Below are 25,600 nucleotides of genomic sequence, written 5' to 3' on the forward strand. Positions count from 1 at the left end.
ACCTATCACCACCAGGTTTGGAAAAGAAAATTTCTCTTCCAATTTTTTTTTTGTGTGTGTGTGTGAAAAGTGGGGCTCAGATGAACACTGCCAATCCCAACACTGAAGCAAACAAGCTGGGAGGTAAGAAGGAAATTACTGGAGCAAAGTCAGGAAGACAGAAGTTTGGAGGTGTGAGTGGGCTTAAATTTTTTTTCCACTACCTTTAAGTGGGATGTGTGGTAGCCAGGGGAAAAGCCCTGAGAGTCCCCTGTTATCCCTGCCTGTATCACTGGGACAACAGAAAGGAGGATGAACTCAAAAGGGTAAGAGAAAATAAAAGCAAAAAGAAACCAGTTAAAACAATTCCCTATATGGAACGGTAAGTTTATAGGTACAATAGGGTATAGATTGGGGCAAAGAGGGACATTTAGAAAGAGCAAGGATGACCTTATCCATGTATAATATATTACCTAGAAAAACCTCTTAAAAACAAAAAAGAAATGGAGTTATTCCAAAATTTCAGCAAGAGTGTTAATTATTAACATATTCAAAAATAAACCTAGTTTCATAAAAGTTCTCAAGAAAAAAACAGTTGTAACTATGTAAGGTGACCAATGTTAACTAGACTTACTACGGTAATTATTTCACAATATATATGTCAAAATATGCAAACTCTTCTCTTCTTATGGTTGATGTCCTCCTAATACAGGGCTCCCCAAACTACGGCCTGCGGGCCGCATGCGGCCCCCTGAGGCCATTTATCCCGCCCCCATCGCACTTCTGGAAGGGGCACCTCTTTCATTGGTGGTCAGTGAGAGGAGCATAGTTCCCATTGAAATACTGGTCAGTTTGTTGATTTAAATTTACTTGGTCTTTATTTTAAATATTGTATTTGTTCCCGTTTTGTTTTTTTTACTTTAAAATAAGATATGTGCAGTGTGTATAGGGATTTGTTCATAGTTTTTTTTATAGTCCAGCCCTCCAACAGTCTGAGGGACAGTGAACTGGTCCCCTGTGTAAAAAGTTTGGGGACCCCTGTCCTAATATATATGTATAATTCTATGTTAGCCACAGAACAAATAACTTTTCAGCTTACAAGGCAAATCTTACTGACAACTCCAAATACTCTTTAATTACCTGCATCGTAGAATTTTTAAAGTGTTCTCACTCTTACACTCCATGTGGTTTGTATGCGAGCTAGAAAGTCCTTTAAAGTCCCAAATTCACTGCTTTGTGGCCCACCTGAGTGAACAGCTCTGCTAGGAACATTACCTTGCCATTTCCTACATTTTTACCTCTGTACAGGAAATGCCCTAATACTGAAAAAGTCCAGCTCAAACAACCACTCACAACTCATCAGCATCCTTCCCTCCCTCTACCACATAATTTTCCAGGCCCCAGACCCTGCCAAGCTTATCTACTTACCCTACCTAGCCAGGGTTCATTGCTCTGGCTTGGGGTTCCCACAGGACACAACATACAAAACCAAATTTGAAATTATTCTTAAAGCTGTTTTCTCACCCTATTTCCCTAACTGTTCATGGAAATACTGTGCTTTTTAAAACCCTTTAGTGCTTCACACAGCAAGAGCAGTGTTTTGCAAATTACCAGTTGCTACCATCAATTTATTGAGTCTCAACCATCGTTTTTTCTTTTTTTTTTTCCCCCTTTTTTTTGTATTTTTCTGAAGCTGGAAACGAGGAGGCAGTTAGACTCCCGCATACGCCCAACGGGGATCCACCCGGCACGCCCACCAGGGGGCGATGCTCTGCCCATCCTGGGCGTCACTCTGCCTCGACCAGAGCCACTCTAGCGCCTGAGGCAGAGGCCACGGAGCCATCCCCAGCGCCCGGGCCATCCTTTGCTCCAACGGAGCCTCAGCTGCGGGAGGGGAAGAGAGAGACAGAGAGGAAGGAGAGGGGGAGGGGTGGAGAAGCAGATGGGTGCTTCTCCTGTGTGCCCTGGCCGGGAATCAAACCGGGGACTTCGCACGCCAGGCCGACGCTCTACCACTGAGCCAACTGGCCAGGGCCCGTTTTTTCTTAAAAAGAGAAAATATGAGAATGTATCACACAAAGAGCATTATTTCATGACACGTAACATTTACATACGTGTGCACTACTAGATTCTGAGGTAAAACTGTCTTAGTATAATGGATCATTGTCAAAAAAAACCTTGAAATACACCCACTTTTGTTTGGTCTACAAGGTCCTCTCACCTGAATAAGGCTCTAAACTTATCTCTTGCTAAACCCTAAAAAACCAAGTTCATCATGCCAAACTTATAGCTCTATGTCTTTGTGTTGTCATACTATTCGCTCTGCCTTGAATGCCCTCTCATTTGTCAACAGGCCCACCTATACTCCTCTTTCACATTTAATACACGTTACTTCCTCCACAAAACCTTTATCTTTCCGTTGGCAGCTAATGACATACACACTCTGAATTCCTCTATGAGGAACTATCACCTACACTATAGTCCCTTTGACATTCCACTGTACTTTTTCATTTTAGGCTTGACTGTCTTCCCAACTTCTAACCTATAATCTCTGAGGGAATACATTTTACTAGTCTCTCGATCAACTGCACTGAGCTACTGCACATGCCATATGATAGGGGTTCAAATTAGTAAAATGAACAAAAAATTAAGGGCTTGCATCTACCTTCTCTGTTACAAATGGTTGCCTTTGAGTGCTCGCTTCGGCAGCACACATACTAAAATTGGAATGATACAGAGAAGATTAGCATGGCCCCTGCGCAAGGATGACACACAAATGGTTGCCTTTGCAACAACACCTGTTCATAATGCAGTGCTGGATCAAGACTTCCTCATTTTTGCTACACTAGCTCCCCAAGAGCAGCACCCACTAGCCTGAAGCAGAAAGAGGAGGTGTCAGCTTCCTCTCTCAGCAAACGGACTCAGTTCAGGTTGCAATGCAGCAGCACCCACTTCCATGCTTCAGGAAGTTTTATCTAAGGAAAGGTGGAGAAGAGGTTTTCCAGAGGTTCCCACTGGCAGGTGAGATAAATCAGAAACAGCATTATCAGATCTCATTAGCAGGGAGAATCGCATTTTATAAATAACTCTCAGGGAGGGTAGGGGAAGGGAGGATTCTCCATTCCCTCACTGATGACACTAAATTGCCAAAAAGAGCTAAGCAAAACAAAAGGTAGCATGAAATAACTCATTGAAGTTATTTGGTTTCCGTTGCCTACTCTAATAGCTCTGAAATAGCTACTGACTCACTGTTCTCATTATCAGATACGACTTGGAGGGCTGGGAGGTCATACCTAATGGGCTTCTAACCCAGCTTCGAAGCTTTTTGTAGACTTATCTTACATACATGAATGCTCTAATTCTTGTAGGTCTGATACACCTATTTCACAAACCAATACTTCAGCTGCCTTCACTGTAATTAAAAACAGTGCAGGCAGCATCCAAGGAACTTTGACAGACTCTGCCAACTGTCAGTTTCAGCTGTTCTCCCTTTTCACCACTGTTCATGTACTACAGGAGCCACCTTTGTTTCTGTCTAATCACCCATTTCCTTTCAAAATAATTCATTTTGCTTAACTTTGCCCCTAGACTTGCACTTTATCCATAATTAAGGCAAAGATAAATTATTATACTCTAGCATTAGTCAAAGATATATTCATAATATGTGAAACTCTTCAACCACAGTATGAAATTTTAGATACTTGTCAGAGGAAGGTAATTCAGAATTCTCTGGGTAAAACTTTAAGACCATTTACTGCTCTGTTTATTTCTGTCTTAAATAGGTGCAGAAGTCTATGCTTACTTCACTTATTAGGTATAAACACCTACCAAATGTAGAAACTTCCACAAATGCCTTCTCTGTATGCTCTTTTATTTCCACCTGTCCCTCCTCTCTTGACAACTCAGCTGAAGCAAGTCTATCAATGAGAAAGTCATAGCCCCAAATATAGATATTCAGTAAAATAATGACATTAACACTCCTTTTCCTCTCCAGTCCACTTTTAAGACTTTATTAAGAAAAGAGTAAATAGTTTATAAACAAATTTAATTACACTGTATCTAAAATGTGTACTATGTGTGGGGGCTTATTTTCACATATTAAATACAGTTCCCCTTGTATTAAGTTCATCCCAAACTTCCCTTGGCAAAATGATGAGCATTCATGCAGATTCAAGGTTGTGGAAAACAGTTTTTTTCTATGATGCCACCATTCTACCATCCAGAGAATGCAGCCTTCAACATCAAAAACTGCCACTTGATTTTTCCTCCCCTCTGACATGTTTTAAACAAAAGAGCTATAGATTCTTAAGAGAAGCCAGATTACAAAAGTTTGAATAGTGGTATTTTTCAGTATTTTCTCATTAAAATTGGTGCAATTCATCCAAAACATTTTTCAAATGCCATTATTTTCCAGCTTACATGCTTTAAAACCACTTAGAGAAAACAATCTCTCTGTCAAAAGATTTATTTCAAGAGACCAACTAGTAATCATCAAAATAGAAAAGAGAAGAAAAAAAAATTCACTTTTATAGACTGGAAATTTTTTTAAACCCATCTAATAAGTCCTTTACTTTACATATCAGAAAACAGAGTCCATACAGGTTAATTTGCCTCAGATCACAAAGCTCTAGAAATAGAATGAGGTATCTTCATTGCTCTTAGCAATATCGCAAATCATGCAAGGTAGATATATTATCATTAATTTTCAATTTTAAAATCATCATCCTCATCAATTTCTGATGAAGGCCTCCTATAACATACCTTCTACATTTGCAAACTTGTTCAAGTTAGTAAACTTAAAATTCTAACTCCAACATAAGGGTAGTAGGGTAGTATCAAAGAACCTTCCTCTGAAAATTTCAAAAAGTAAGTTTAGGTGCATAACATCCCTAAACTGTCACAATGAATTCCAAAGTGCATCCTTTTGATTGCTGTTCCCTAACTAAAATGTAGGTGTTTTTGTTTAACCACCACACACAAAAAAGGGAAAATTCTAGAAGTTTCTTTCTGATAAACAGCATCAGCCATCTGTAGATGAAATGACTAGGTCATTACTCCATTAATATATTAAAGATTTCTGGCTTAAATTAGGAAGTCACTAGCATTTTATCAATTTACTGGTTAAAGAGTTAATACAAGGCTGGAAAATGCACTCTTGGTTGACTTTGGATCTGAAAGAAGGTGAAGATTTGACATTGTTAACACAAACTTAAGACCTGAGATTAAAAACAAATAACAAGAAATGAACAAGTTCTTTCAATTAAAAATCTCTTTCCTATTCAAGCTCTGATCTCTTACCAAGTGCACCGGCACTGTGGAGACCACATCTGTAAGACTTTCAGATTTTCATTTCAAGGCCCCAATAAATCAATTCTGTACATTTTAGTTTTGGATATTCAAGGGCAAAGCAGAGGGCACAGTGAGGGTAACAACTTGCACTGGCTCATTTTCAAGGACTGTGGTCTAACCACTCATTACTTTATAATTGTTCCTTTGTGCAACCGATTATTCTCAAAGTACTGAGAGAATGCAGTAATGTACTTCTCTGAAAGATTCCAGCAACAAAACCTAAGACGTGATTTTGATTACAAACTGATGCGGCAGTTTGACCAGTGAAGTGCAATGTGTGTTGTCTTCTTAAATATTACTAACGTCTGTTTCTTATTTATGACCTCCGGTGTCACTCTACAAACAAACAACAACAACAAAAAAAACTTGTTAAAAGGTTAACACATCTATATTTTAAAAGTACAACCAGCTTAGCAAGGTAAAAAATTTGTTTCAAAACATTAAAACACAATCACCACGTCTAAATAACACACACACACATGCACATGTTCAAAGCTGTGTTAAGCACAAAAATTCTTACCCCATTTTGCCCAATGAAAACTTGCTCTGAAGTTTCTGCTCTTATGCTACGGAATAACTTCCAGAGGAATTTCTCCGTCTGCTATTTCGCAGTTGCTTTTCCACCCCCCGAGATCCTTTTCTGGAGGTATTTCAGAAATGCTGACAATTCAATTAGTTGCCTTTTGTAAAATGATTTCTCTCTCGTAAATGCCCAAGTGTTCAAACAGAGGTGGCATTTAGAGTTAAAATGCTGCGCGGAGGAGACAGCGGTCAACTCTATTCCACAAAAATGAATCTACGCGTCGGGAAACGCAGAATCCAGCATCAGAGAGTCCCATAAAAAATGATTTCGGTTGTCATTTCGCTCATGTCCTCCTCCACTCACGGAGCCAGGTAACTCGGTCTTTTCGGTGCTACTAAGGCTGCGGGTTCAAATTTCTCTACCACACCGGGTCCCTGGGGGTGGAGCGTGCAAGCCAATGCGACGTGCACTTTATAGAGAGCTCTACGAGAAGATAGAAACCCTAAAAGCAGTATTGCCAATGCTTCCCTGCACTCACGTTAGAAAAAGCTATATAGAAAAATCTCTTCGAAGTGCAAACTCGGCAGCTCGTGACGTGCACGGCACTCCACATTGGTATCTGTCTTTTAAATTTTTCCCCTAAAACTCGGAGCAGAGAAATGGTGGGGAGGAGAAAGAAAAGGCTGGGCAGGATCGATTCAGTTTCCCGAGAATAAGCGGAGCCATTTCGAGGCTGGTGGCAGGTTGAGGGTGCAGCACACGCCGGACAGCAGGGGGAGGGGGCCGGACCCCACCTCCCTCAGCCCCTTCCTGCCCCCCGCTCCCGAGCACAATGGAGCCCGGCTTCCGCTCGGCCCTTCATTCGCGGCTGCCCGCTCTTCCCTCCTCTCCGGAGCGCAGCAGGTCGGAGGCTCCCGTCGGCGGAGAATGAATGAATCAGAGAGCCAAGCCTCACGCTGTCCCCGGCACCCTGCCCCCAGCTCCGGGGCGGGCAGAGGACCGAGCCGGAGGGTCGACGGGAGCCCGCCCGCGGGCGGCTGATTTTGCGTCGGCGGTCAAGGAAGCGGGGTTCGGAGCCACGGGCGAGCGGCTGCTCCGGCACCCCGACCCCTAGCCCTCAGGCTCCGCGGACGCCACGCGCCGCTCCCCAGTCCCCGGGCCCCGCCGCCGCCTCACACGTCCCTCGCTGCCCGCCTCCGCCGGCCTGCAGCGCCCGCTCAGCCGAGCAGCGCCGACTCGGGCGGCCCTGTGCCCGTCGCTGCCTCCGCCCCCGCCGGACGCTCGCAGAGCGCCCCTTCCCGGGTCAGCCGCCCGCGTGAGCGCAGCGCGGCGGCGGAGCAGGCTGCAAGGGGGTGGGAGGCGGACGGGCGGGGACGACGGGGACGAGAGCGCTCCCCCCCTGCTCACGGGAGGGGAGAGGAGGCCGCCGCCACGGGGCCGCGGCCAGGGGCTGGGGCTGTACGTCCCGGGGGCCCGGCGGGAGGACGGCGGGGACGCTGGTGGCCCCGAGGCGCCCCGCGTGCGGAGCGAGTCCGGCCGGCGGGCCCGTCAGTCCGTTCTTCCTTCTTTTCCGCCCCCCTCCCCTAGCGGCGGGCGGCGGGCGGCCCGCGCGCTCTGCTCCTCCGCGGGCTCCCGGCCCCGCTCCCGGCGGCCACAGCCTCGGCCTCCGCACCCAACCCCAGGAGCTCGCGCTGTGTCTCCATCCACCCCGCAGCAGGACCTTTAAATAGCAACGTCAGCGCGCTCTTCTCCGCACCCACGTCACCCGCCGCTCACGTCACCGGGGTGCGGGGGATGATGTCACGCGGCCGGAAGTACTGCTAAATTAGGGAAAGAGCGGCGGGGGGGTGGGAGGAGGATTCCGCGAGTTCCTCTGTGCCCACCTGTTCTCGCTTCTGCTTAAAGGCCAGAGTATAGGAGGCAGCCCGAGAGGAACTCGGAGAAGGAAGCAGCCGAGGTTTCCTTGCAACACAAGTGCCAAACGCGAGTGAATCATTCATAGCAACAGTGCTGAAGTATCAAGCGGGTGCTGTACACCTATCTCCCACTTGCACCTCTGTTGCAGCAGCATGCCCAAGCTTCCAAGTCCCAAAACCAGCACAGAAATGTGGGAGGAAAGCCTGATCACTAGTGATAGATTATTTCTAACAAGACTTGGGGAAAATTACCTTAATTTTCGAAAGAATTACTAAATGCCATTCTGGACACAGGAGACTTTAAAACTTTTTCTCCTCGCTTAATGGTTACCTAAAGCACCAAAGAAAAAAGAGCAGAGCCGTGAACACATAATGTTATAGTAATTAATGGTGGAGAAGGGAGAAGGCCATCAAATGATCTAAATGTTTTTATTTGCAAAGCAGCAATGTTTTGGTATAGGACAATGAGTCAATCTTAATTTGGAAAATTTACTCATAGTTATTATCATCATAGCCATAGCAAATGCCGGTATAACCTCTCAATTCTAGTTTATCAAGAATATGAGTTCAGTCTGACCAGTGGCGCAGTGGATAGAGCAATGAGATGGAATTATGAGGTCCCAGGTTCCAACCCAGAGGTCGCCCCCTAAGTGAGGTGGTGGGTGGGTCATTGTGCGCTCACCACTTTGAGCGCACAATGGGGGAGCTTGAGAGTAGGACCATCAACATGATCCCATGGTGTCTGGCTTGAAGGCCAAGGTCTCTGGCTTGGCTTGAGGCCCCTTCAGTCAAGGCATGTACAAGAAGCAATCAATGAACAACTAAAGTGAAGCAACCAGAGTTGATGTTTCCTATCTCCCTCCTTCCCCCCCCCCCCCCGCTAAAAAACAAAAAAAGTTTTAGTCTATGGAAATTATAAACAAGAAAGACCACCAAGTCCCCCTTTAAATATATATATATTAACAAAAGGCAAGGTTAAATGGTCATTTATAGGTTTACTAGCTGTGTGCGTGAGTATAATAAATCATTATGAGTGCTTTTCAAACTGTGAATTACTGTGAAGTTTTAAAATGTCCTTGTTATTTAATAGTTTATTAGGTAGACTTAAATAATGAACTTTGATTTGATTTGAGTCATGACCCAGAAATAGAATTACTGCATAATGCCAAAGGCCATTGCTGTCTCAGAGTTAGACTATAAATTAAGTGACCACATTCTCCAAACTGAAATCCAGGCACATCATTTGACAATAGACAAAATATCTGAAATCTGAAGTGACCTGGAAAATCCAGGACATAGGATTACCAACCTATAAAGTGATTGTTAGAAGAGCTATAAATGGATAGCAATGCAATTAAAATGAAAGAAGCTAAAACTCTGCAGAATTTATACCATATGTGGCTTTTTAAAAATGTTTTTAATGTTAAACTACTAACATGATTCCTAGTTAAGGAATATTGGTTTTACAGCTTTCTGCATTTACATTTTCTTGGTCAACTTAGGAACCCATCATTAAAGGACACCAGCCAAAATAGGATGAATTTGTAACTAAATCAGCCTTTCTGATTATCTTCACAGTATAAAATCCTGATCTTGTTTATAATTTGAAATATTAAAAGTAGGGTTTTTTTAGGTTTATAACAAAGGTTAATCAAAAACAACCCCCTGCTTGAGAATTTGTTTAATATATATTATCACATTAATAGAAACTTGTGCTAACTTGTCTTTCTAATAAATGGAACCTCTTACATATATAAAATATTAAAACAATAAAACTGTCATTCTTCAAATTGTCATTCCTCGGCTGCTACAAATTGAAATATAAATTAAGTTATTACTTTAACTAAAATTTCTCTACAAATTATTTCTTATCTGAACTAAATTACTTTTCTCTCTTTCCTACTCTTTCTGTCCATCTTAAGTAAAGCTCACTTTATCATTATCAAACACTTCATTCTACCCTTTTATCATGACTTCTGGTTTATAATCTTATTCCCCCTCATTTTACCACTGTCACCACAGCGCATGAGCCATCGCCCTGTCTTCAAAATGCTAACCCTTCATTCTAGTTTCTCATTTCCAAAGCTACATGATGGCTTTCCGACTGCTCTTTTGTCAAATGAAAATTGAAAGCAACCTTTTTCCTATATAAATAGAATGATGCATTGTGATATAATTACTCAAAGTTTATGTGATGTTTTAACTTCAGCTTATGCTTTTAATTTAGAAAATACTGCCAATAATCTTTCAATTTTTTTTCTAGCTTGTGTGGGGATTTAGTATATCAGGGAATCTCTATGTCCATGTACCCAAAGGAACAAGTAAGACATTTTATGTTTCATGGAATGTCTGCTCAGAAATAAAATAATAAAGTAAATGGCCTTTTCTCCTCCCTTGAAACAATTCTAATATAATTTGAAAGGAGTCAGAGAACCATTTTATTGTTTTCCAGTGAAAAGTAAATATCTTTTCTCCAAAACTGAGCTGATGTAACCCAAATGCTAGTCATGAATTTCTAACCCTAATTGCTTTGTATTTTTTTTAATAGTAAGCTTTCTAGAGAGTAATATTATTATTTTTTTTTTTATTTTTATCAAAAGAAGCAAAAAGTACTTTGGTAGAGTTTCAAGGTTTTAACAGTTCCTGTTCCCACTAGACTCTGAAATTTTGTGGAGAGGATTATGAATACCCTCTGATTTTAGAACCTGTGGGCAAAGGCATCTGTTTTAGTTACAGAGTTTACTTCCATGCCCTTAATAGGAGATGAAAATATTCAATGGGTATTCACAGATTGGTCATGAGATATGTCTTTTTCAATGAAAAGACATCTAGGAGATAGAAAAACTTTTCAGGAAAGCGAGTTAAAGCCAGATTTTATATTTAATTGCTTATCTTAGATGATAGCAACTCCTTTTCAAGTTCCTTCTTTTTAATGACTAAAATACCACTATTGTTTCAAATATATTCATAGGTAGAAATAAAAGATATCTCTGCCTGCAATAGAAATCTCAAGATTCCTAGTTTATGCCATATAGTTATGAAGAAACTAAATAACCATTAAAGACTAAAAGTAATAAGAGAATGAAGGAGTCGTAGGGAAACAGAGTTTATCCAGTTGAGCCTGAGTCATACCACCTCTTCTACAATATAGCAAGTATTGGGTGCTAATTAAATGTGTTTTGCCTGTTCAAAACCATCTTTTACTCTTACCAATAATGTTCTGAGCAGAAATAGAGTAGTTAATTGTCTCAAGGATGGGAGTATAAGTGTTTGGTATCTCCAAGACAATGACTTGACAATTTTTACTCTTTGGTGTGTCTGTACTATTTTACCAGGAGGTTGGGGAGTGGTGGAAGGAGGAATGTTCAAGAATTATTCTCATAAAAGAGATGATATAGAGTGTGTGAGAAATAATCTCATAGAACTGTTTCTTGCTCTGATTTTTACTGTAAATTCATTATTTGTTTTCTAAGTATGGTTAAAGAAATATAAATATAATCCCAGACTTATGAAAGAGCATATCAGAAAGTTTTCAGTTGGTGCTGTGAGAAAATCATTATACAATTATGTATGTAAATTTTTTAAATATTTAGAAAAGATGGGGATATGGTGCATTTTCAAAATTATCTGTTTTAATGGCAGGTTGTTTGGTTGGTTGTATTGTTCTCAATGATAATTAAGAGAACAGGCTGGAAACATATGCAGATCTGCAGAGCTACAGTAAAGGACGTGAAATACCTGACCAGGCGGTGGCACAGTGGATAGAGTGTCGGGATTGGGACGCGGAGGACCCAGGTGTGAAACCCCAAGGTCACCAGCTTGAGCCCAAGGTCGCTGGCTCCAGCAAGGGGTCACTCAGTCTGCTGTAGCCCCCCGTCAGGGCACATATGAGAAAGCAATCAATGAGCAACTAAGGTGTTGCAACGCACAACCAAAAACTAATGATTGATACTTCTCATCTCTCTCCCTTCCGGTCTGTCTGTGCCTCTCTCTGACTCTCTTTGTCTCTGTCGCGCACATGAACGTGAAGTAAAGCTGTGCTACACCTGTGCAGTTATTTAGACTGGAATGCTGTGGGAGCTGATTGCCATGGTAACCAATAACCTTTTTCCTGAATGGGGGAACAGGACAACCATGAGGAAAATGTTTTAAATGAGCTAACTTATTTTGTTATTTTTTTGGTGTCAGGAGTAAAACAACATGCTAGGTACTTAGGACAGCCATGCTTATGAAAAGAAGTTGCCTTCTTATCAAAGAAACAAGGCTGGGGGGAAAATCATAATAATAGTAATAATTAATGGGGCTATTTCAAAGAGAGATAAGGGTTTAAGGTGGCAATTGGAAATTCTCTGAAGTAGAACATGATTGGTAGAGACTCTGACAAGGCTAAAGTGGGAAGATGCAATACCTGAAAGCTATTTTAAAGGTTCTCCCAAAAATAAGAGGTCAGAATAAATAAAGATTGCTAATACTTGGAAGTTTCAGACAAGATACTTCATGAGTTATTTGCGAGGCTTTTATTTCTTTTAATTTGGTTCTAAATAATAATTTCTCTAAAAATTAAAATGGCAATGGTAAATATCTTAGTCAATATCTATTCTATAATTTAATGAATCATATTGTATCATATTCATGATAAATATGTACATAGATATACAGTGTGTCCGTAAAGTCATGGTGCACTTTTGACCGGTCACAGGAAAGCAACAAAAGACGATAGAAATGTGAAATCTGCACCAAATAAAAGGAAAACTCTCCCTGTTTCATACCTATTCAGTGCAGTTCGATGTGGGCTCACGCACAGATTTTTTAGGGCTCCTTAGGTAGCTATCCCGTATAGCCTCTACAGACTCGTCACTGACTGATGGCCTACCAGAATGGGGTTTCTCCACCAAACTGACAGTTTCCTTCAACTGCTTATCCCACCGAGTAATGTTATTCCTATGTGGTGGTGCTTCATTATAAACACGCCGATATTCACGTTGCACTTTGGTCATGGATTCGAATTTAGCGAGCCACGGAACACACTGAACTTTCCTCTCTACCATCCGCATCTCGACTGGCATGGCCGTGGGCTGCTCCGCTGTATACACAGTGTTACGTCATCATCTGCGCATGCGCACATGCTCCCACATCATCCTACAGAAACTGGGAGGCTTCTCCTTTTGTTTAGTGCAGACTTCACATTTCTATCGTCTTTTGTTGCTTTCCTGTGACGGGTCAAAAGTGCACCATGACTTTATGGACACACTGTAGATAGATCTGTACTATATACCTGTGTTGATTGAATCATCAGCTAAAATGTCTTACCCTTAGAATAAAATCCAGACTCCATGCCTTGGCCTAAGAGGTACTGCATGATGGGCCCTACCCACCTTTCTTACCTTGATCACCAGCCTCCCAACCCCCATTGCTACTATGTGAGTTGATGCATTGACTGCAGGGAACTGAAACCTCACCTAATTCTGACCTAAGCTATAATTTTTTTTTTTTATTTGCTTATGTACTCAACAAGAAATATGAAGGCAGGTGGTCCTACAGTTGATTTGGAAAGTTGAAGGTGTCTTTAAGGTCTAGGTTCTTTCTAGCCTTTCACTTTACCATCTTCATTTAAACCTGTCTTGCTTTCTCATGGTTGTTAAAAGACTGTTGGATTTCTAGGCATTGCATTCTCACAAAGAGTGTTCAAAACATAAAGAGAGGAAAAGAGAATGAGGAATTTTCTCCTTTATGCCTGTTTTTTACTAGGAAGAAAAAAACTCTCAAGAGGCCCCCAGGAAGTTCTCTCTCATGCCTCATTGGCCAGAACTGGGTTACATGCTCATCCTTAAATCAATCACTGCCAGTTGGAAACAAGATTTTTATGATTCTCTTAGACAAATGGTGGTTCATCTCTTGAGTTTATGAATTGTCTAACAAAATTAGAGCTCTTAAAGCAAGGAAAAAGAAGCAATCATTATTGACTAAGCAAACCACTTATTTGCCACATGGCCCAAAGCCACTCTGGTATTCCTACTGCTCTTCAAATAGAAGATTGTTCCAAATACAGGGCCTTTGCCACCTGTAAGACATATGCCCAAGATCTTCACACTCTTCCTTATTATTCATTTATATGCTCAAATTACATCTCTTGAGAGAGACCTCCTGAACTTTCTTTATAAATTATCTGGATATTCATAGCCACTCACTCTCAGAAATATGTCAATAGAATTGGTTCCCCTGACAATCAGAATTGGTTGCTCTGACAATCATTGGCCTACCTCTTTCTCAGTGTATCTACTGAAGCAGAAACTATTTGTATGACCAATCGTAGGTATGATGTAGAAAAGATGCTTATATCATGTAAGAGGTTGGAAATAAAACCCTTGAAGTGATTTTTTTTAGTCTAAGGTTTTAGGACTGTTCAAGTCTGAGCTCACATCAAAGGAGTCCTTCACCATTAACTTCTCCACATTGTCTTCTTCAAAGAACACCTCCTCTCCTCTGATGTTATTTCCAAGTCACGACTTACTTTCTCCTCTTTCTTCCATACTCCAATCTCACATCTAGCCTACTGAATAGCTCCATTTGAGTGTTCTTATAAATCAAAGTGACTAAAACAAATTAAACAACTTAATCCTCCATAATTGTTCTCTCAGGATTTCCTTCTTTCTATAAATGATAGGTCAAGCAAGACTAACAGATTTGGCTGGGAAAAAACAACAACAAGCTTAAAAAAAATCAGACAGCTGCCCTGGCCGGTTGGCTCAGCGGTAGAGCGTCGGCCTAGCGTGCGGAGGACCCGGGTTCGATTCCCGGCCAGGGCACACAGGAGAAGCGCCCATTTGCTTCTCCACCCCTCCGCCGCGCTTTCCTCTCTGTCTCTCTCTTCCCCTCCCGCAGCCAAGGCTCCATTGGAGCAAAGATGGCCCGGGCGCTGGGGATGGCTCTGTGGCCTCTACCTCAGGCGCTGGAGTGGCTCTGGTCGCGACATGGCGACGCCCAGGATGGGCAGAGCATCGCCCCCTGGTGGGCAGAGCTTCGCCCCTGGTGGGCGTGCCGGGTGGATCCCGGTCGGGCGCATGCGGGAGTCTGTCTGACTGTCTCTCCCCGTTTCCAGCTTCAGAAAAATGAAAAAAAAAAAAAAAAATCAGACAGCTTATTATTTACATATATAACAAAAGCAAGAACAGCGAAGGTGCCAGCTCCTAGTCGAGGGGTCAGGAAACTTTTTGGCTGAGAGAGCCATGAACGCCACATATTTTAAAATGTAATTCTGTGAGAGCCATACAATGACCCATGTACGTTACACATTATCCAATAAAAATTTGGTGTTGTCCTGGAGGATAGCTTATTCAATAAAAATTTGGTGTTGTCCCGGAGGACAGCTGTGATTGGCTCCAGCTACCCACAACCATGAACATGAGCGGTAGGAAATGAATGGATTGTTAATACATGAGAATGTTTTATATTTTTAACATTATTTTTTTATTAAAAATTTGTCTGCGAGCCAGATGCAGCCATCAAAATAGCCACATCTGGCTCGTAAGCCATAGGTTCCTGACCCCTGTCCTAGTCCCTTGTCCCACAGAACAACACAGAAACAAAAGTAGCTGGATGACAATGTAATAAGTAATGGGATAGTCTGTTGCTGTGAGTGGATTCATGCTGCAGCTAGAGTTTTGTAGCCTGCACAGTTGTATACTACGGGGTGGAGGGTGTTGTTGTAAAGGGACAGAGAGAGAGAGTCAGAGGGAGGGATAGATAGGGACAGACAGACAGGAACGGAGAGAGATGAGAAGCATCAATCATCAGTTTTTCGTTGGGACACATCAGTTGTTCATTGATTGCTTTCTCATATGTGCCTTGACCGCGGGCCTTCAGCAGACCAAGTAACCCCTTGCTTGAGCCAGCGACCTTGGGTCCAAGCTGGTGAGCTTTTTGCTCAAGCCAGATGAGCCCATGCTCAAGCTGGTGACCTCGAGCCTCGAACCTGGGTCCTCGGCATCCCAGTCTGATGCTCAATCCACTGTGCCACCACCTGGTCAAGCAAAAAATACCTTTTTTACTCACGGTGGGCACCTGAGTTTATGCTAATAAGAAAACTCAAGATGGGGGATGGCCATGCCAAAAAGATAAACTATGTAATTAGAGAATTGGGACCTTGATCCAGGTGATAGCAGCTCAGTCTCTGGAGAGGAGAGAGAGACGAGATTGAGTTCAATCATTTCTCCAATTATTCAGTCAGTTATGCCCACATAAATCCCAGTAAACACTCTGGACTTAGAGGCTCAGGTGGGCTTCCCTGGTTAGTAATCACACATTGATGTGTCCTAAGGATATGGAAGCTTCACATGGGAAGTACACAGGGCCCTCCTGACCCTGAAAGATATGGCACCCTCTAAGATCTTGCCCTCTGTGTCTCTTCTGTTAGCTAGTCCTGATTTTTATCCTTTATCATAAAACTGTATAATCTTACATATAGTCCTTTCTTGAGGTCTGTGAGTTGTTGTACTGAATTATCAAACTTGAAGGGATAGTGGGAACTCCTAAATTTGTAGCTAGTTGGTCAGTAGTATAGGTGACCTGGAAACCCTGAGATAATGGCTGGTGTCTGCGGTTAGCACTGTCTTGTGGGGAACAGGGCCCTTTAATGGTGAAATCTGACCTAACTTCGGGTAGTCAAAATAATTGCATTGCAGAGGGGAAGGCAGAAAACCTCATACCTCCTCAGAACCTAGGAGATCATGATACCCTCCTGGAAAGATATGGAGACAGTGAGAAATGGCCTTGAAGTAGTTTCATACAAGGTTTCATGTTCCAACAGGATCACAAGACATTTGCTAAACTTAGATCAGCTGGATTTAAGCTTTGCATCAAAAAAGTTCTGTTTACCAAAATGCTGGCAGTTGTTATCCCTGAGTCATGGAATCAGAATACTTTTGTTTGTCTTCTTGATACCTGTTTTTCTTTATACTTTATAGAGGCAATTTAGGGAGTGGTTAGTGTGGGCTACAAGAAAATCCTGCCTGGATTTGGATCACAACTCTGTCCTTTAGTAGCTACATGTCCTTGATAGTGATCCATCAACCTGTCCTAGTCCAGGGGTTTAGTCAGCTCCAGATCCTCTGAGCTGTGCATTCACTCTCCCTTTACCTTCTTCATTTACAAGAACATCATGTGGAACTGTCATTTTCTAATTCATCATTTTCTTTTTCCATTAAAATAACTCAAAACCATGCTAGTTTGGCATGATTGTGGTTTATTATTATTATTATTATTATTATTGGTAAGCCAAGACATCGAGCGAATTACTTAGCCTCTTTATGCCTAAGTTTTCATATCTGTAAAACAAAAATATATAATAAATTATAGTCCCTACTTCATAGAATTCTTGTGAGAATTAAATGAATTAATTTAAACAAAACCCTTATAACATTGCATGGTATATAAAAAGCACTGAACAAATATTAACTATTGTTAATACTTCTATGTATTACTTAATTAGCATACAGTAACCACATATTATCTTAGTAAACAAAAAATGCAAAATTTTAAATTTTCTATTATATAAAAATCACATTAACTTTTTCCAATTCTCAACTAGACAAGTTGGCCAACTTTTTGCTTATAATTATAACATCTCATAGTCACCCTACAGAAAAATGGGATAACTTTTGAGAAAGTATTTGAAAACTTCAATGAATATTTTAGATAAATATATAAATAAATAAAATACATTTATCAGATATATTAAAAATGTAATAGGTATACTTTTAAATTACTTGACATTTTTCAGCCACCCTCCAAAATAAGCTACAATTACTATTTTGATCTCGTATATCTTTTTTTTTTTTTAATAAATTTTTATTAATGTTAATGGGATGACATTATTAATTCAGGGTACATATATTCAAAGAAAACATGTCTAGGTTATCTTCTCATTAAATTATGTTGCATACCCGTCGCCCAGAGTCAGATTGTCCTCTGTCACCCTCATCTAGTTTTCTCTGTGCCCCTCCCCCTCCCCCTAAATCTCTCCCTCCCTCCCTCCCGCGTCCTCCCTCCCCCCACGCCTGGTAACCACCACACTCTTGTCCATGTCTCTTAGTCTCGTTTTTATGTTCCACCAATGTATGGAATCATGTAGTTCTTGTTTTTTTCTGATTTACTTATTTCACTCCGTATAATGTTATCAAGATCCCACCATTTTGCTATAAATGATCTAATGTCATCATTTCTTATGGCTAAGTAGTATTCCATAGTGTATATGTGCCACATCTTCTTTATCCAATCTTCTATTGAAGGGCTTTTTGGTTGTTTCCATGTCTTGGCCACTGTGAACAGTGCTGCTATGAACATGGGGCTACATGTGTCTTTACGTATCAATGATTCTGAGGTTTTGGGGTATATACCCAGTAGAGGGATTGCTGGGTCATAAGGTAGTTCTATTTTCAGTTTTTTGAGGAACCACCATACTTTCCTCCATAGTGGTTGTACTACTTTACATTCCCACCAACAGTGTATGAGGGTTCCTTTTTCTCCACAGCCTCTCCAACATTTGTTATTACCCGTCTTGTTGATAATAGCTAATCTAACAGGGGTGAGGTGGTATCTCATTGTAGTCTTAATCTGCATTTCTTGAATAACTAATGAAGCTGAGCATCTTTTCATATATCTGTTGGCCATTTGTATTTCTTCCTGGGAGAAGTGTCTGTTCATGTCCTCTTCCCATTTTTTTATTGGATTGTTTGTTTGTTTGTTGTTGAGTTTTTTGAGTTCTTTGTAAATTTTGGATATTAGGCCCTTATCTGAGCTGTCGTTTGAAAATATCAGTTCCCATTTAGTTGGCTGTCTGTTTATTTTGATATCAGTTTCTCTTGCTGGATCTCGTATATCTTTAAAGGAAGGAAATACATTAGAATGTTGATCATGTTTTATCTGTGAATAATGAAATTTTGGATCTTTTTTTCTTTATATCTTTATACATATTCTAAATTCTTTCAAGTCATCATGTACTACTTTTTGTAATTAGAAAAAAGTTATATTTAGATATAAAATTATTTTTATCTGAATCCTTTTTGCATTTTACAAAAAAGAAGGTAGAAACAGGAAACCTTTGAGACTCCAGTGACATGAGAGATTGCTTCTGAAACATTCTAAAATTATATTTTTATTGGTTTTAACAAGATTTACAGCCTACTCAGAAATGCAACAGAATGGGCACCACAAAAACAAATTTATTTGAAAGCTCTAGAACCAGCACATGAATAGTCATGACATTCAGCAGCATGTCTCTGTTGAAAATTAGTTTTTATAATCTATAATGGTGTATATCCTAAGAATAGAGTAAGCTGCATGTATTATAGAATAAAATGAAAAAAATTTAAAAGTAAAGATTAAAGATGAGAAAATATTTTAATGAAACTTCCTTTTGTTACGTTAATACAACTTATAACCAAATATAAATATGAAATTTAAGAATATCAGTAAATTCTTATATATACTTATATATACATATACTGTATGTTAAGACCATGAACTTTGAGGGGATTCTAAGATGGTGACGAAATAGGTGGATATTCCAATTGCCACCTCCCAGGATCAAATTGGATTACAATTTAATTTAAGAACAATCATCTTGAAAAACCAACTTTGGACTAAATGAAGAGGAATCTGTAAACAAGGATCACAGAAGGAGATACACCAAGACTGGTAGGAAGGGCAGAGACACGGAAAGGACTGCCTGCTCCTAGGAATGAATGGCAGCTGAGGGTCTGGAGGGACTCTCACTGCGGGGAGGGTCACCCTGAGAGGTGTGGGTGCTCAGCCCCAGGTTAGCACCCCAGCCAAGAGCCCCAGAGCCTAGAAGAGGCACTCACACAGCATTTGGTGGTGAAAAGAGCAAAGGGTTCTGTCACAGGGGTCCCCAAACATTTTACACAGGGGGCCAGTTTACTGTCCCTCAGACCATTGGAGGGCCGCCACATACAGTGCTCCTCTCACTGACCACCAATGAAAGAGGTACCCCTTCCGGAAGTGTGGCGGGGCTGGATAAATGGCCTGAGGGGGCCGCATGCGGTCTGCAGGCCGTAGTTTGGGGACGCCTGGACAAGAAAGAGTGGGAATTCTCAGAGATGCAGGCTTTGTCTTAAAGGGCCAGCACAGAAAATCTCATTCACACCCACCTACCCAGGGCTCTGGCAGGTGAGGGCTGAGAGGAATAAAGTTGCATGAGGAGATCGTGAAGTTGGTGGCCCAGGGTGAGACACCTTGGGAGATGGCCACCAGAACCCTTGTGCTGAGTCATTCTCCAATATTGCAGTCGCCATCTTTTTTGGGCAGAGCAGTCCACTCTGAGCAGCATTAACCTGGGGAAAAGCAACTTCCCCACCCTTGGGAGTTCTCCTACCCCACCTATGGAGACTGGGCTGTTCTGAGAAGCCAGGAAGTGGGGCTGCATCAGTGACTCAGTTTTCTGGCGTTGAGGCTGGAGCTTTCCCTTGCACAGTCCTGAGTCAACTACTGGTACTTCCTCCTCATGGGAGATTCAGAAACTCCCTGGACAGTGGACAGACCACACCTCTGGGTCTCAGAGGCCACACCCTACTAAGGTCTGTGAAAAAGTCTGGACAGACTGACACCTGGGGCCAAGGGGGCAGAGCCACACCCACCACCCTTCCCAATCCCTGAATTGCCACACGCTGTAGACTCTACCAGAGGTTTTTCCAATGGCTGAACCCAACAAGCAGACAGCAGACAGATGCTGCAGAAAGCAAGACTCAGGGAACCTTAGCCTTTTAAGCAGACTTTCCCCCAGAGCCAGTATGGCTAAAAGCCAGCCTAGGTGTGTAACTGGTATTTCCATGTGCACCTGGTCCCAGAAGAGGCAGCTACAAACTCTGAATTTCTTATAGCTCCAAGAAGGTTGCTGAGGGCCAGTCATGGGCAGTGTCTCCCATTGATTTGTGCCAGCATTCTTCCAGGGAGGCCCAGGTCTGGCACATCCAGAGGCTAGCTGCAGAGAACATCGGTTCAGAATCTAACAACCCTTGCTAGTGGGGTATCCTAGGAAAGGGTTCCTCAAACCTGGTCCAGCTGAGGCAAGTTCTGCTTTTTGTGATTAGCACTGACACAGTGGCTTACATGCATTGGATTGGGTGGCACTTTAAAGTCAGCCGGCTTGGATGCTTAATATCCTACCCTGTTGGGCTAGATTCCACAAGGGGAAGGGAGGGAGGCTTGGAGCACGAATATTTACAGTGTGGGTTCCTGTGAGCCTAATGTTGGGCCTGGTCAAGGGGCTTATCAACTTTCTTGGGAGGGCACAGTCAGCCCCAGGAGAGGACTCTCTCAGTCTTCCTCCCTGAAATCAAGGTCTCACCCACTGAAAGAACTTCTGCAGAGGGGACTGTCAGCCACACTTGGTCTGAACCTGCTGCTCACCTTGCTGGGGAGAACTAGAATTTCAGTATCCAGTAGTGTCTGAGGGATTAGACTCTGGAGTAGGGGCCACTTTCCCTGTATTGAGCTCCTGACCAAGAGACCCCTGAAGTAGGGGAGTCCCACTAACATTGTATTCCCAATCTCAACTGCCCTAACCCATTAAGCTTGCAACCTGTAGAGGGATTAGTTAGGTGAGGCCAGTATGAGCCAACACTACACCCTTTCTACAGAAGACTCTATTGGAAGACCAGGCATCTGCAAGAGGAAGTGGACCAGCTGAAAAGTGGAGGAAAATCTTACAGAGCTTAGGGCTTTTATGGAGCTGCTGTCATCTCTAAGCAGGAAGAAACTGACCCTTATACACAGGTTTCCCCCTCCCACACTACCCAGGCAAAGGACATGCAGACACAAACGGTGAAAAGAGCAGTAGTTTCAGACAGGTAGCCACAGCAGGTTACAAACAACGGCTGACACCAACCCAAGAAGACTTAGAACCAACACAACTAGTAGTGGGTGGCAGATAGCACCAACCCTAGACTCAGTTAACTACACAAGCTGCATGCCCAAAGGAGGAGTCCAGTAGGCACCAAACACTGTGAAGAATAAATACGCCCAACATGACAGACATTGCACAATGTCTAATACACATGATCAAGGTTGACACTTAAAGCCAGCCAGTCTGAAGGAATAACCATACCCATGAAAAGACCAACTGCATTTAATACAAACAACAGGAGGTAAAATAGTACCCTCAAGAAGCATTCCTAGAACAAGGAAATCAGGTGGCCTGGAGGTCAGCACCACTGAGACCATCTTCCTCATAAAGACATCACAATAAATTGCAAAGTCAGACAGCACTACCTAAAACACAGACAAAAAATGGGCAAAAAAAAAAAAAGTGACCCAAATGAATCAAAAAGAAAAATCCCCAGAAAAAGAACTAAACAAAATGGAAGTAACCAAACTACCAGATGCAGAGTTTAAAATAATGATTTTTAGGATGCTCAAGGATCTTAGAGCAACAATAGATGGTCATCATGAGTACATAAATAAAGAGATAGCAAGCATTAAAAAGGACACTGAAATCATAGAAAAGAACCAGTCAGAAAAGACAAATACAATATCAGAAATGAAGACTGCACTAGACGGAATCAACAGCAGGCTGGATGAAGCAGAGGATAAAATCAGTAATTTAGAGGACAAGCTATAGAAAAGCACAGAAGCAGAGCAGCAAAACAAAAAGAGGTTCAAAGAGACTGAGGAAACTCAAGAGACCTCTATGACAATATGAAGAGAAACAACATCCGCATCATAAGGGTTCCTGAAGAAGAGAAGGAACAAGGGATAAAGAACCTGTTGGAAGAAATCATAGCTGAAAATTTTTCAAAATTGATGAGGGAAAAAGTCATACAAGTTCAAGAAGCACAGAAAGTCCCATTAAGAGGAACCCAAGGAGGCCCTGGCCGGTTGGCTCAGCAGTAGAGCATCAGCCTGGTGTGCGGGGGACCCGGGTTCGACTCCCGGCCAGGGCACATAGGAGAAGCGCCCATTTGCTTCTCCACCCTGCCACCCTCCTTCCACTCTGTCTCTCTCTTCCCCTCCCGCAGTCAAGGCTCCATTGGAGCAAAGATGGCCCGGGCACTGGGGATGGCTCCTTGGCCTCTGCCCCAGGCGCTAGAGTGGCTCTGGTCGCGGCAGAGCGATGCCCCGGAGGGGCAGAGCATCGCCCCCTGGTGGGCAGAGCGTCGCCCCTGGTGGGTGTGCCGGTGGATCCCAGTCGGGCGCATGCGGGAGTCTGTCTGACTGTCTCTCCCCGTTTCCAGCTTCAGAAAAATACAAAAAAAAAAAAAAAAAAAAAAAAAAAAAAAAGGAACCCAAGGAACCTATACCAAGACACATCATAATTAAGATGCCAAAGTTAAGAGACAGAGAAAGAATACTAAAAGCTGCAAGAGAAAAGCAGTTAGTTACCTACAGAGGAGCCCCCATAAAGATGACATTTGACTTCACAACAGAAACATGAGGCCAGAAGGAATTGGCAAGAAATATTCAAAGTGATGAAAAACAAGAACCTATAGCCTGACCAGGTGGTGGTGCAGTGGGTAGAGCATTGGACTAGGATGTGGAGGACCCAGGTTTGAGACCCCAAGTTGGCCAGCTTGAGTGGAGGCTCATCTGGTTTGAGCAAAAGCTCACCCGCTTGGACCCATAGTCGCTGGCTCAAGCAAGGGGTTACTTGGTCTGCTGAAGGCCCACAGTCAAGGCACATATGAGAAAGAAATCAATGAACAACTAAGGTGTCACAATGCGCAATGAAAAACTAATGACTGCCCTGGCCGGTTGGCTCAGCGGTAGAGCGTCGGCCTAGCGTGCGGAGGACCCGGGTTCGATTCCCGGCCAGGGCACACAGGAGAAGCACCCATTTGCTTCTCCACCCCTCTGCCGCGCTTTCCTCTCTGTCTCTCTCTTCCCCTCCCGCAGCCAAGGCTCCATTGGAGCAGAGATGGCCCGGGCGCTGGGGATGGCTCTGTGGCCTCTGCCTCAGGTGCTAGAGTGGCTCTGGTCGCAATATGGCGACGCCCAGGATGGGCAGAGCATCGCCCCCTGGTGGGCAGAGCGTCGCTCCTGGTGGGCGTGCCGGGTGGATCCCGGTCGGGCGCATGCGGGAGTCTGTCTGACTGTCTCTCCCCGTTTCCAGCTTCAGAAAAATGAAAAAATGAAAAAAAAAAAACAAAAAACAACAACAACAAAAAAAAACTAATGACTGATGCTTCTCATCTCTCTGTTCCTGTTTGTCCCTGTCTATCCCTCTCTCTGACTCTCTCTCCATCTCTGTAAAATAAAAACAAAAAACAAAACAAACAAAAAAAACAAGAACCTACAACTAAGACTACTTTTTCCAGCAAAGCTATCATTTAAAAATAAAGAAGAAATAAAAAGCTTCCCAGACAAAAAGACTCAGAATTTATTAACAACCATACCAGTACTACAAGAAATGATAAGGGGCCTTCTGTAAAAGGAGCAAAGGAAAAAAGAAATAGAAAGCAAGAGGAATTTAGATTTAAAGAATAAAATGGCAATAAACAACTACATATCAATAATAACCTTAAATGTAAATGGATTAAATATTTTAATCAAAAGACATAGGGTAAGCCCTGGCCGGTTGGCTCAGTGGTAGAGCATCGGCCTGGCGTGCAGGAGTCCCGGGTTCGATTCCCGGCCAGGGCACACAGGAGAAGCGCCCATCTGCTTCTCCACCCTTCCCCCTCTCCTTCCTCTTTGTCTCTCTCTTCCCCTCCTGCAGCCGAGGCTCCATTGGAGTAAAGATGGCCCGGGCACTGGGAATGGCTCTGTGGCCTCTGCTTCAGGCGCTAGGATGGCTCTGGATGCAATAGAGCAATGCCCCAGATGGGCAGAAAATTGCCCCCTGGTGGGCGTACTGGGTGGATCCTGGCCGGGCACATGCGAGAGTCTGTCTGACTGCCTCCCCTTTTCCAGCTTCGAAAATCTATTAAAAAAAAAAAAAGACATAGGGTAGCTGTGTGGATAAGAAAACAGGACCTGTACATATGCTGTCTACAAAACACCCATCTCAGAACAAAAGATACACATAGACTGAAAGTGAAGGGATGGAAAAATAAGTATTTCATGCAAATGCAAATGAAAAAAAAATCTGGGGTAGCAATACTTATATCTGACAAAATAGTCTTTAAACAAAGGGATAAAGGAGATCACTACATAATGATAAAAGGAGCAATACAACAGGAAGATATAACCATTGTAAATATTTATGCACCTAATATAGGAGCACCTAAATATATAAAGCAGATTTTGATGGACATAAATGGTGAGATCAACAGCAATACTATAAGAGTAGGGGATTTTAATATCCCACTAATATCAATAGATAGATTCTCCAGACAGAAAATTAACAAAGAAACAATGGCCATAAATGACACATTAGATCAACTGGTTTTAATTGATATCTGCAGAACCTTTTACCCCAAAGCAGCAGAATATACATTCTTTTCAAGTACTCATGGTACATTCTCTAGGATAGCTCACATGTTAGGACACAAAAGAAGTCTCAATAAATTTAAGAAGATTGAACTCATATAAAGCATCCCCTCTGATCATAATGGCATGAAACTAGAAATCAACTACATTAGAAAAAACTGAAAAACATTTAAACACTTGGAGGCTAAATAGTATGTTATTAAATACGAATGGGTTACCAAGGAGATCAAGGAAGAAATAAAAAATTTCCTTGAAACAAATGAAAGTGAACATACAACAACTCAAAATTTATATAACACAGCAAAAGCAGTCCCAAGAGGGAAGTACATAGCATTACGAGTATACCTGAAAAGCAAAAAAAAAAAAAAAGCTCAAATAAACAACTTAAGCA

At 42.3% G+C, this 25,600-nt stretch overlaps 1 protein-coding gene and 1 non-coding gene across 2 annotated transcripts in view; one reads left to right on the forward strand and one right to left on the reverse strand.

Moving 5' to 3' along the window:
• HOMER1 (homer scaffold protein 1) overlaps window positions 1-7,553 on the reverse strand; it is a 180,958-nt gene extending 173,405 nt beyond the window's left edge. Inside the window, exon 1 of the mRNA XM_066273654.1 lies at window positions 5,849-7,553. Within this exon, the coding sequence (XP_066129751.1) occupies window positions 5,849-5,853 (5 nt within the window). The 5' untranslated portion in view covers window positions 5,854-7,553. The remainder of the gene's footprint in view (window positions 1-5,848) is intronic.
• On the forward strand, window positions 2,673-2,779 carry LOC136336972 (U6 spliceosomal RNA). The gene has a single exon (XR_010731704.1). It is a non-coding gene; the product is annotated as a U6 spliceosomal RNA (small nuclear RNA).
• Window positions 7,554-25,600: the final 18,047 nt, after the last annotated feature.

Source organism: Saccopteryx bilineata, chromosome 4, assembly GCF_036850765.1.
Source record: "Saccopteryx bilineata isolate mSacBil1 chromosome 4, mSacBil1_pri_phased_curated, whole genome shotgun sequence".
In the NCBI taxonomy this organism is placed as follows: Eukaryota; Metazoa; Chordata; class Mammalia; order Chiroptera; family Emballonuridae; genus Saccopteryx; species Saccopteryx bilineata.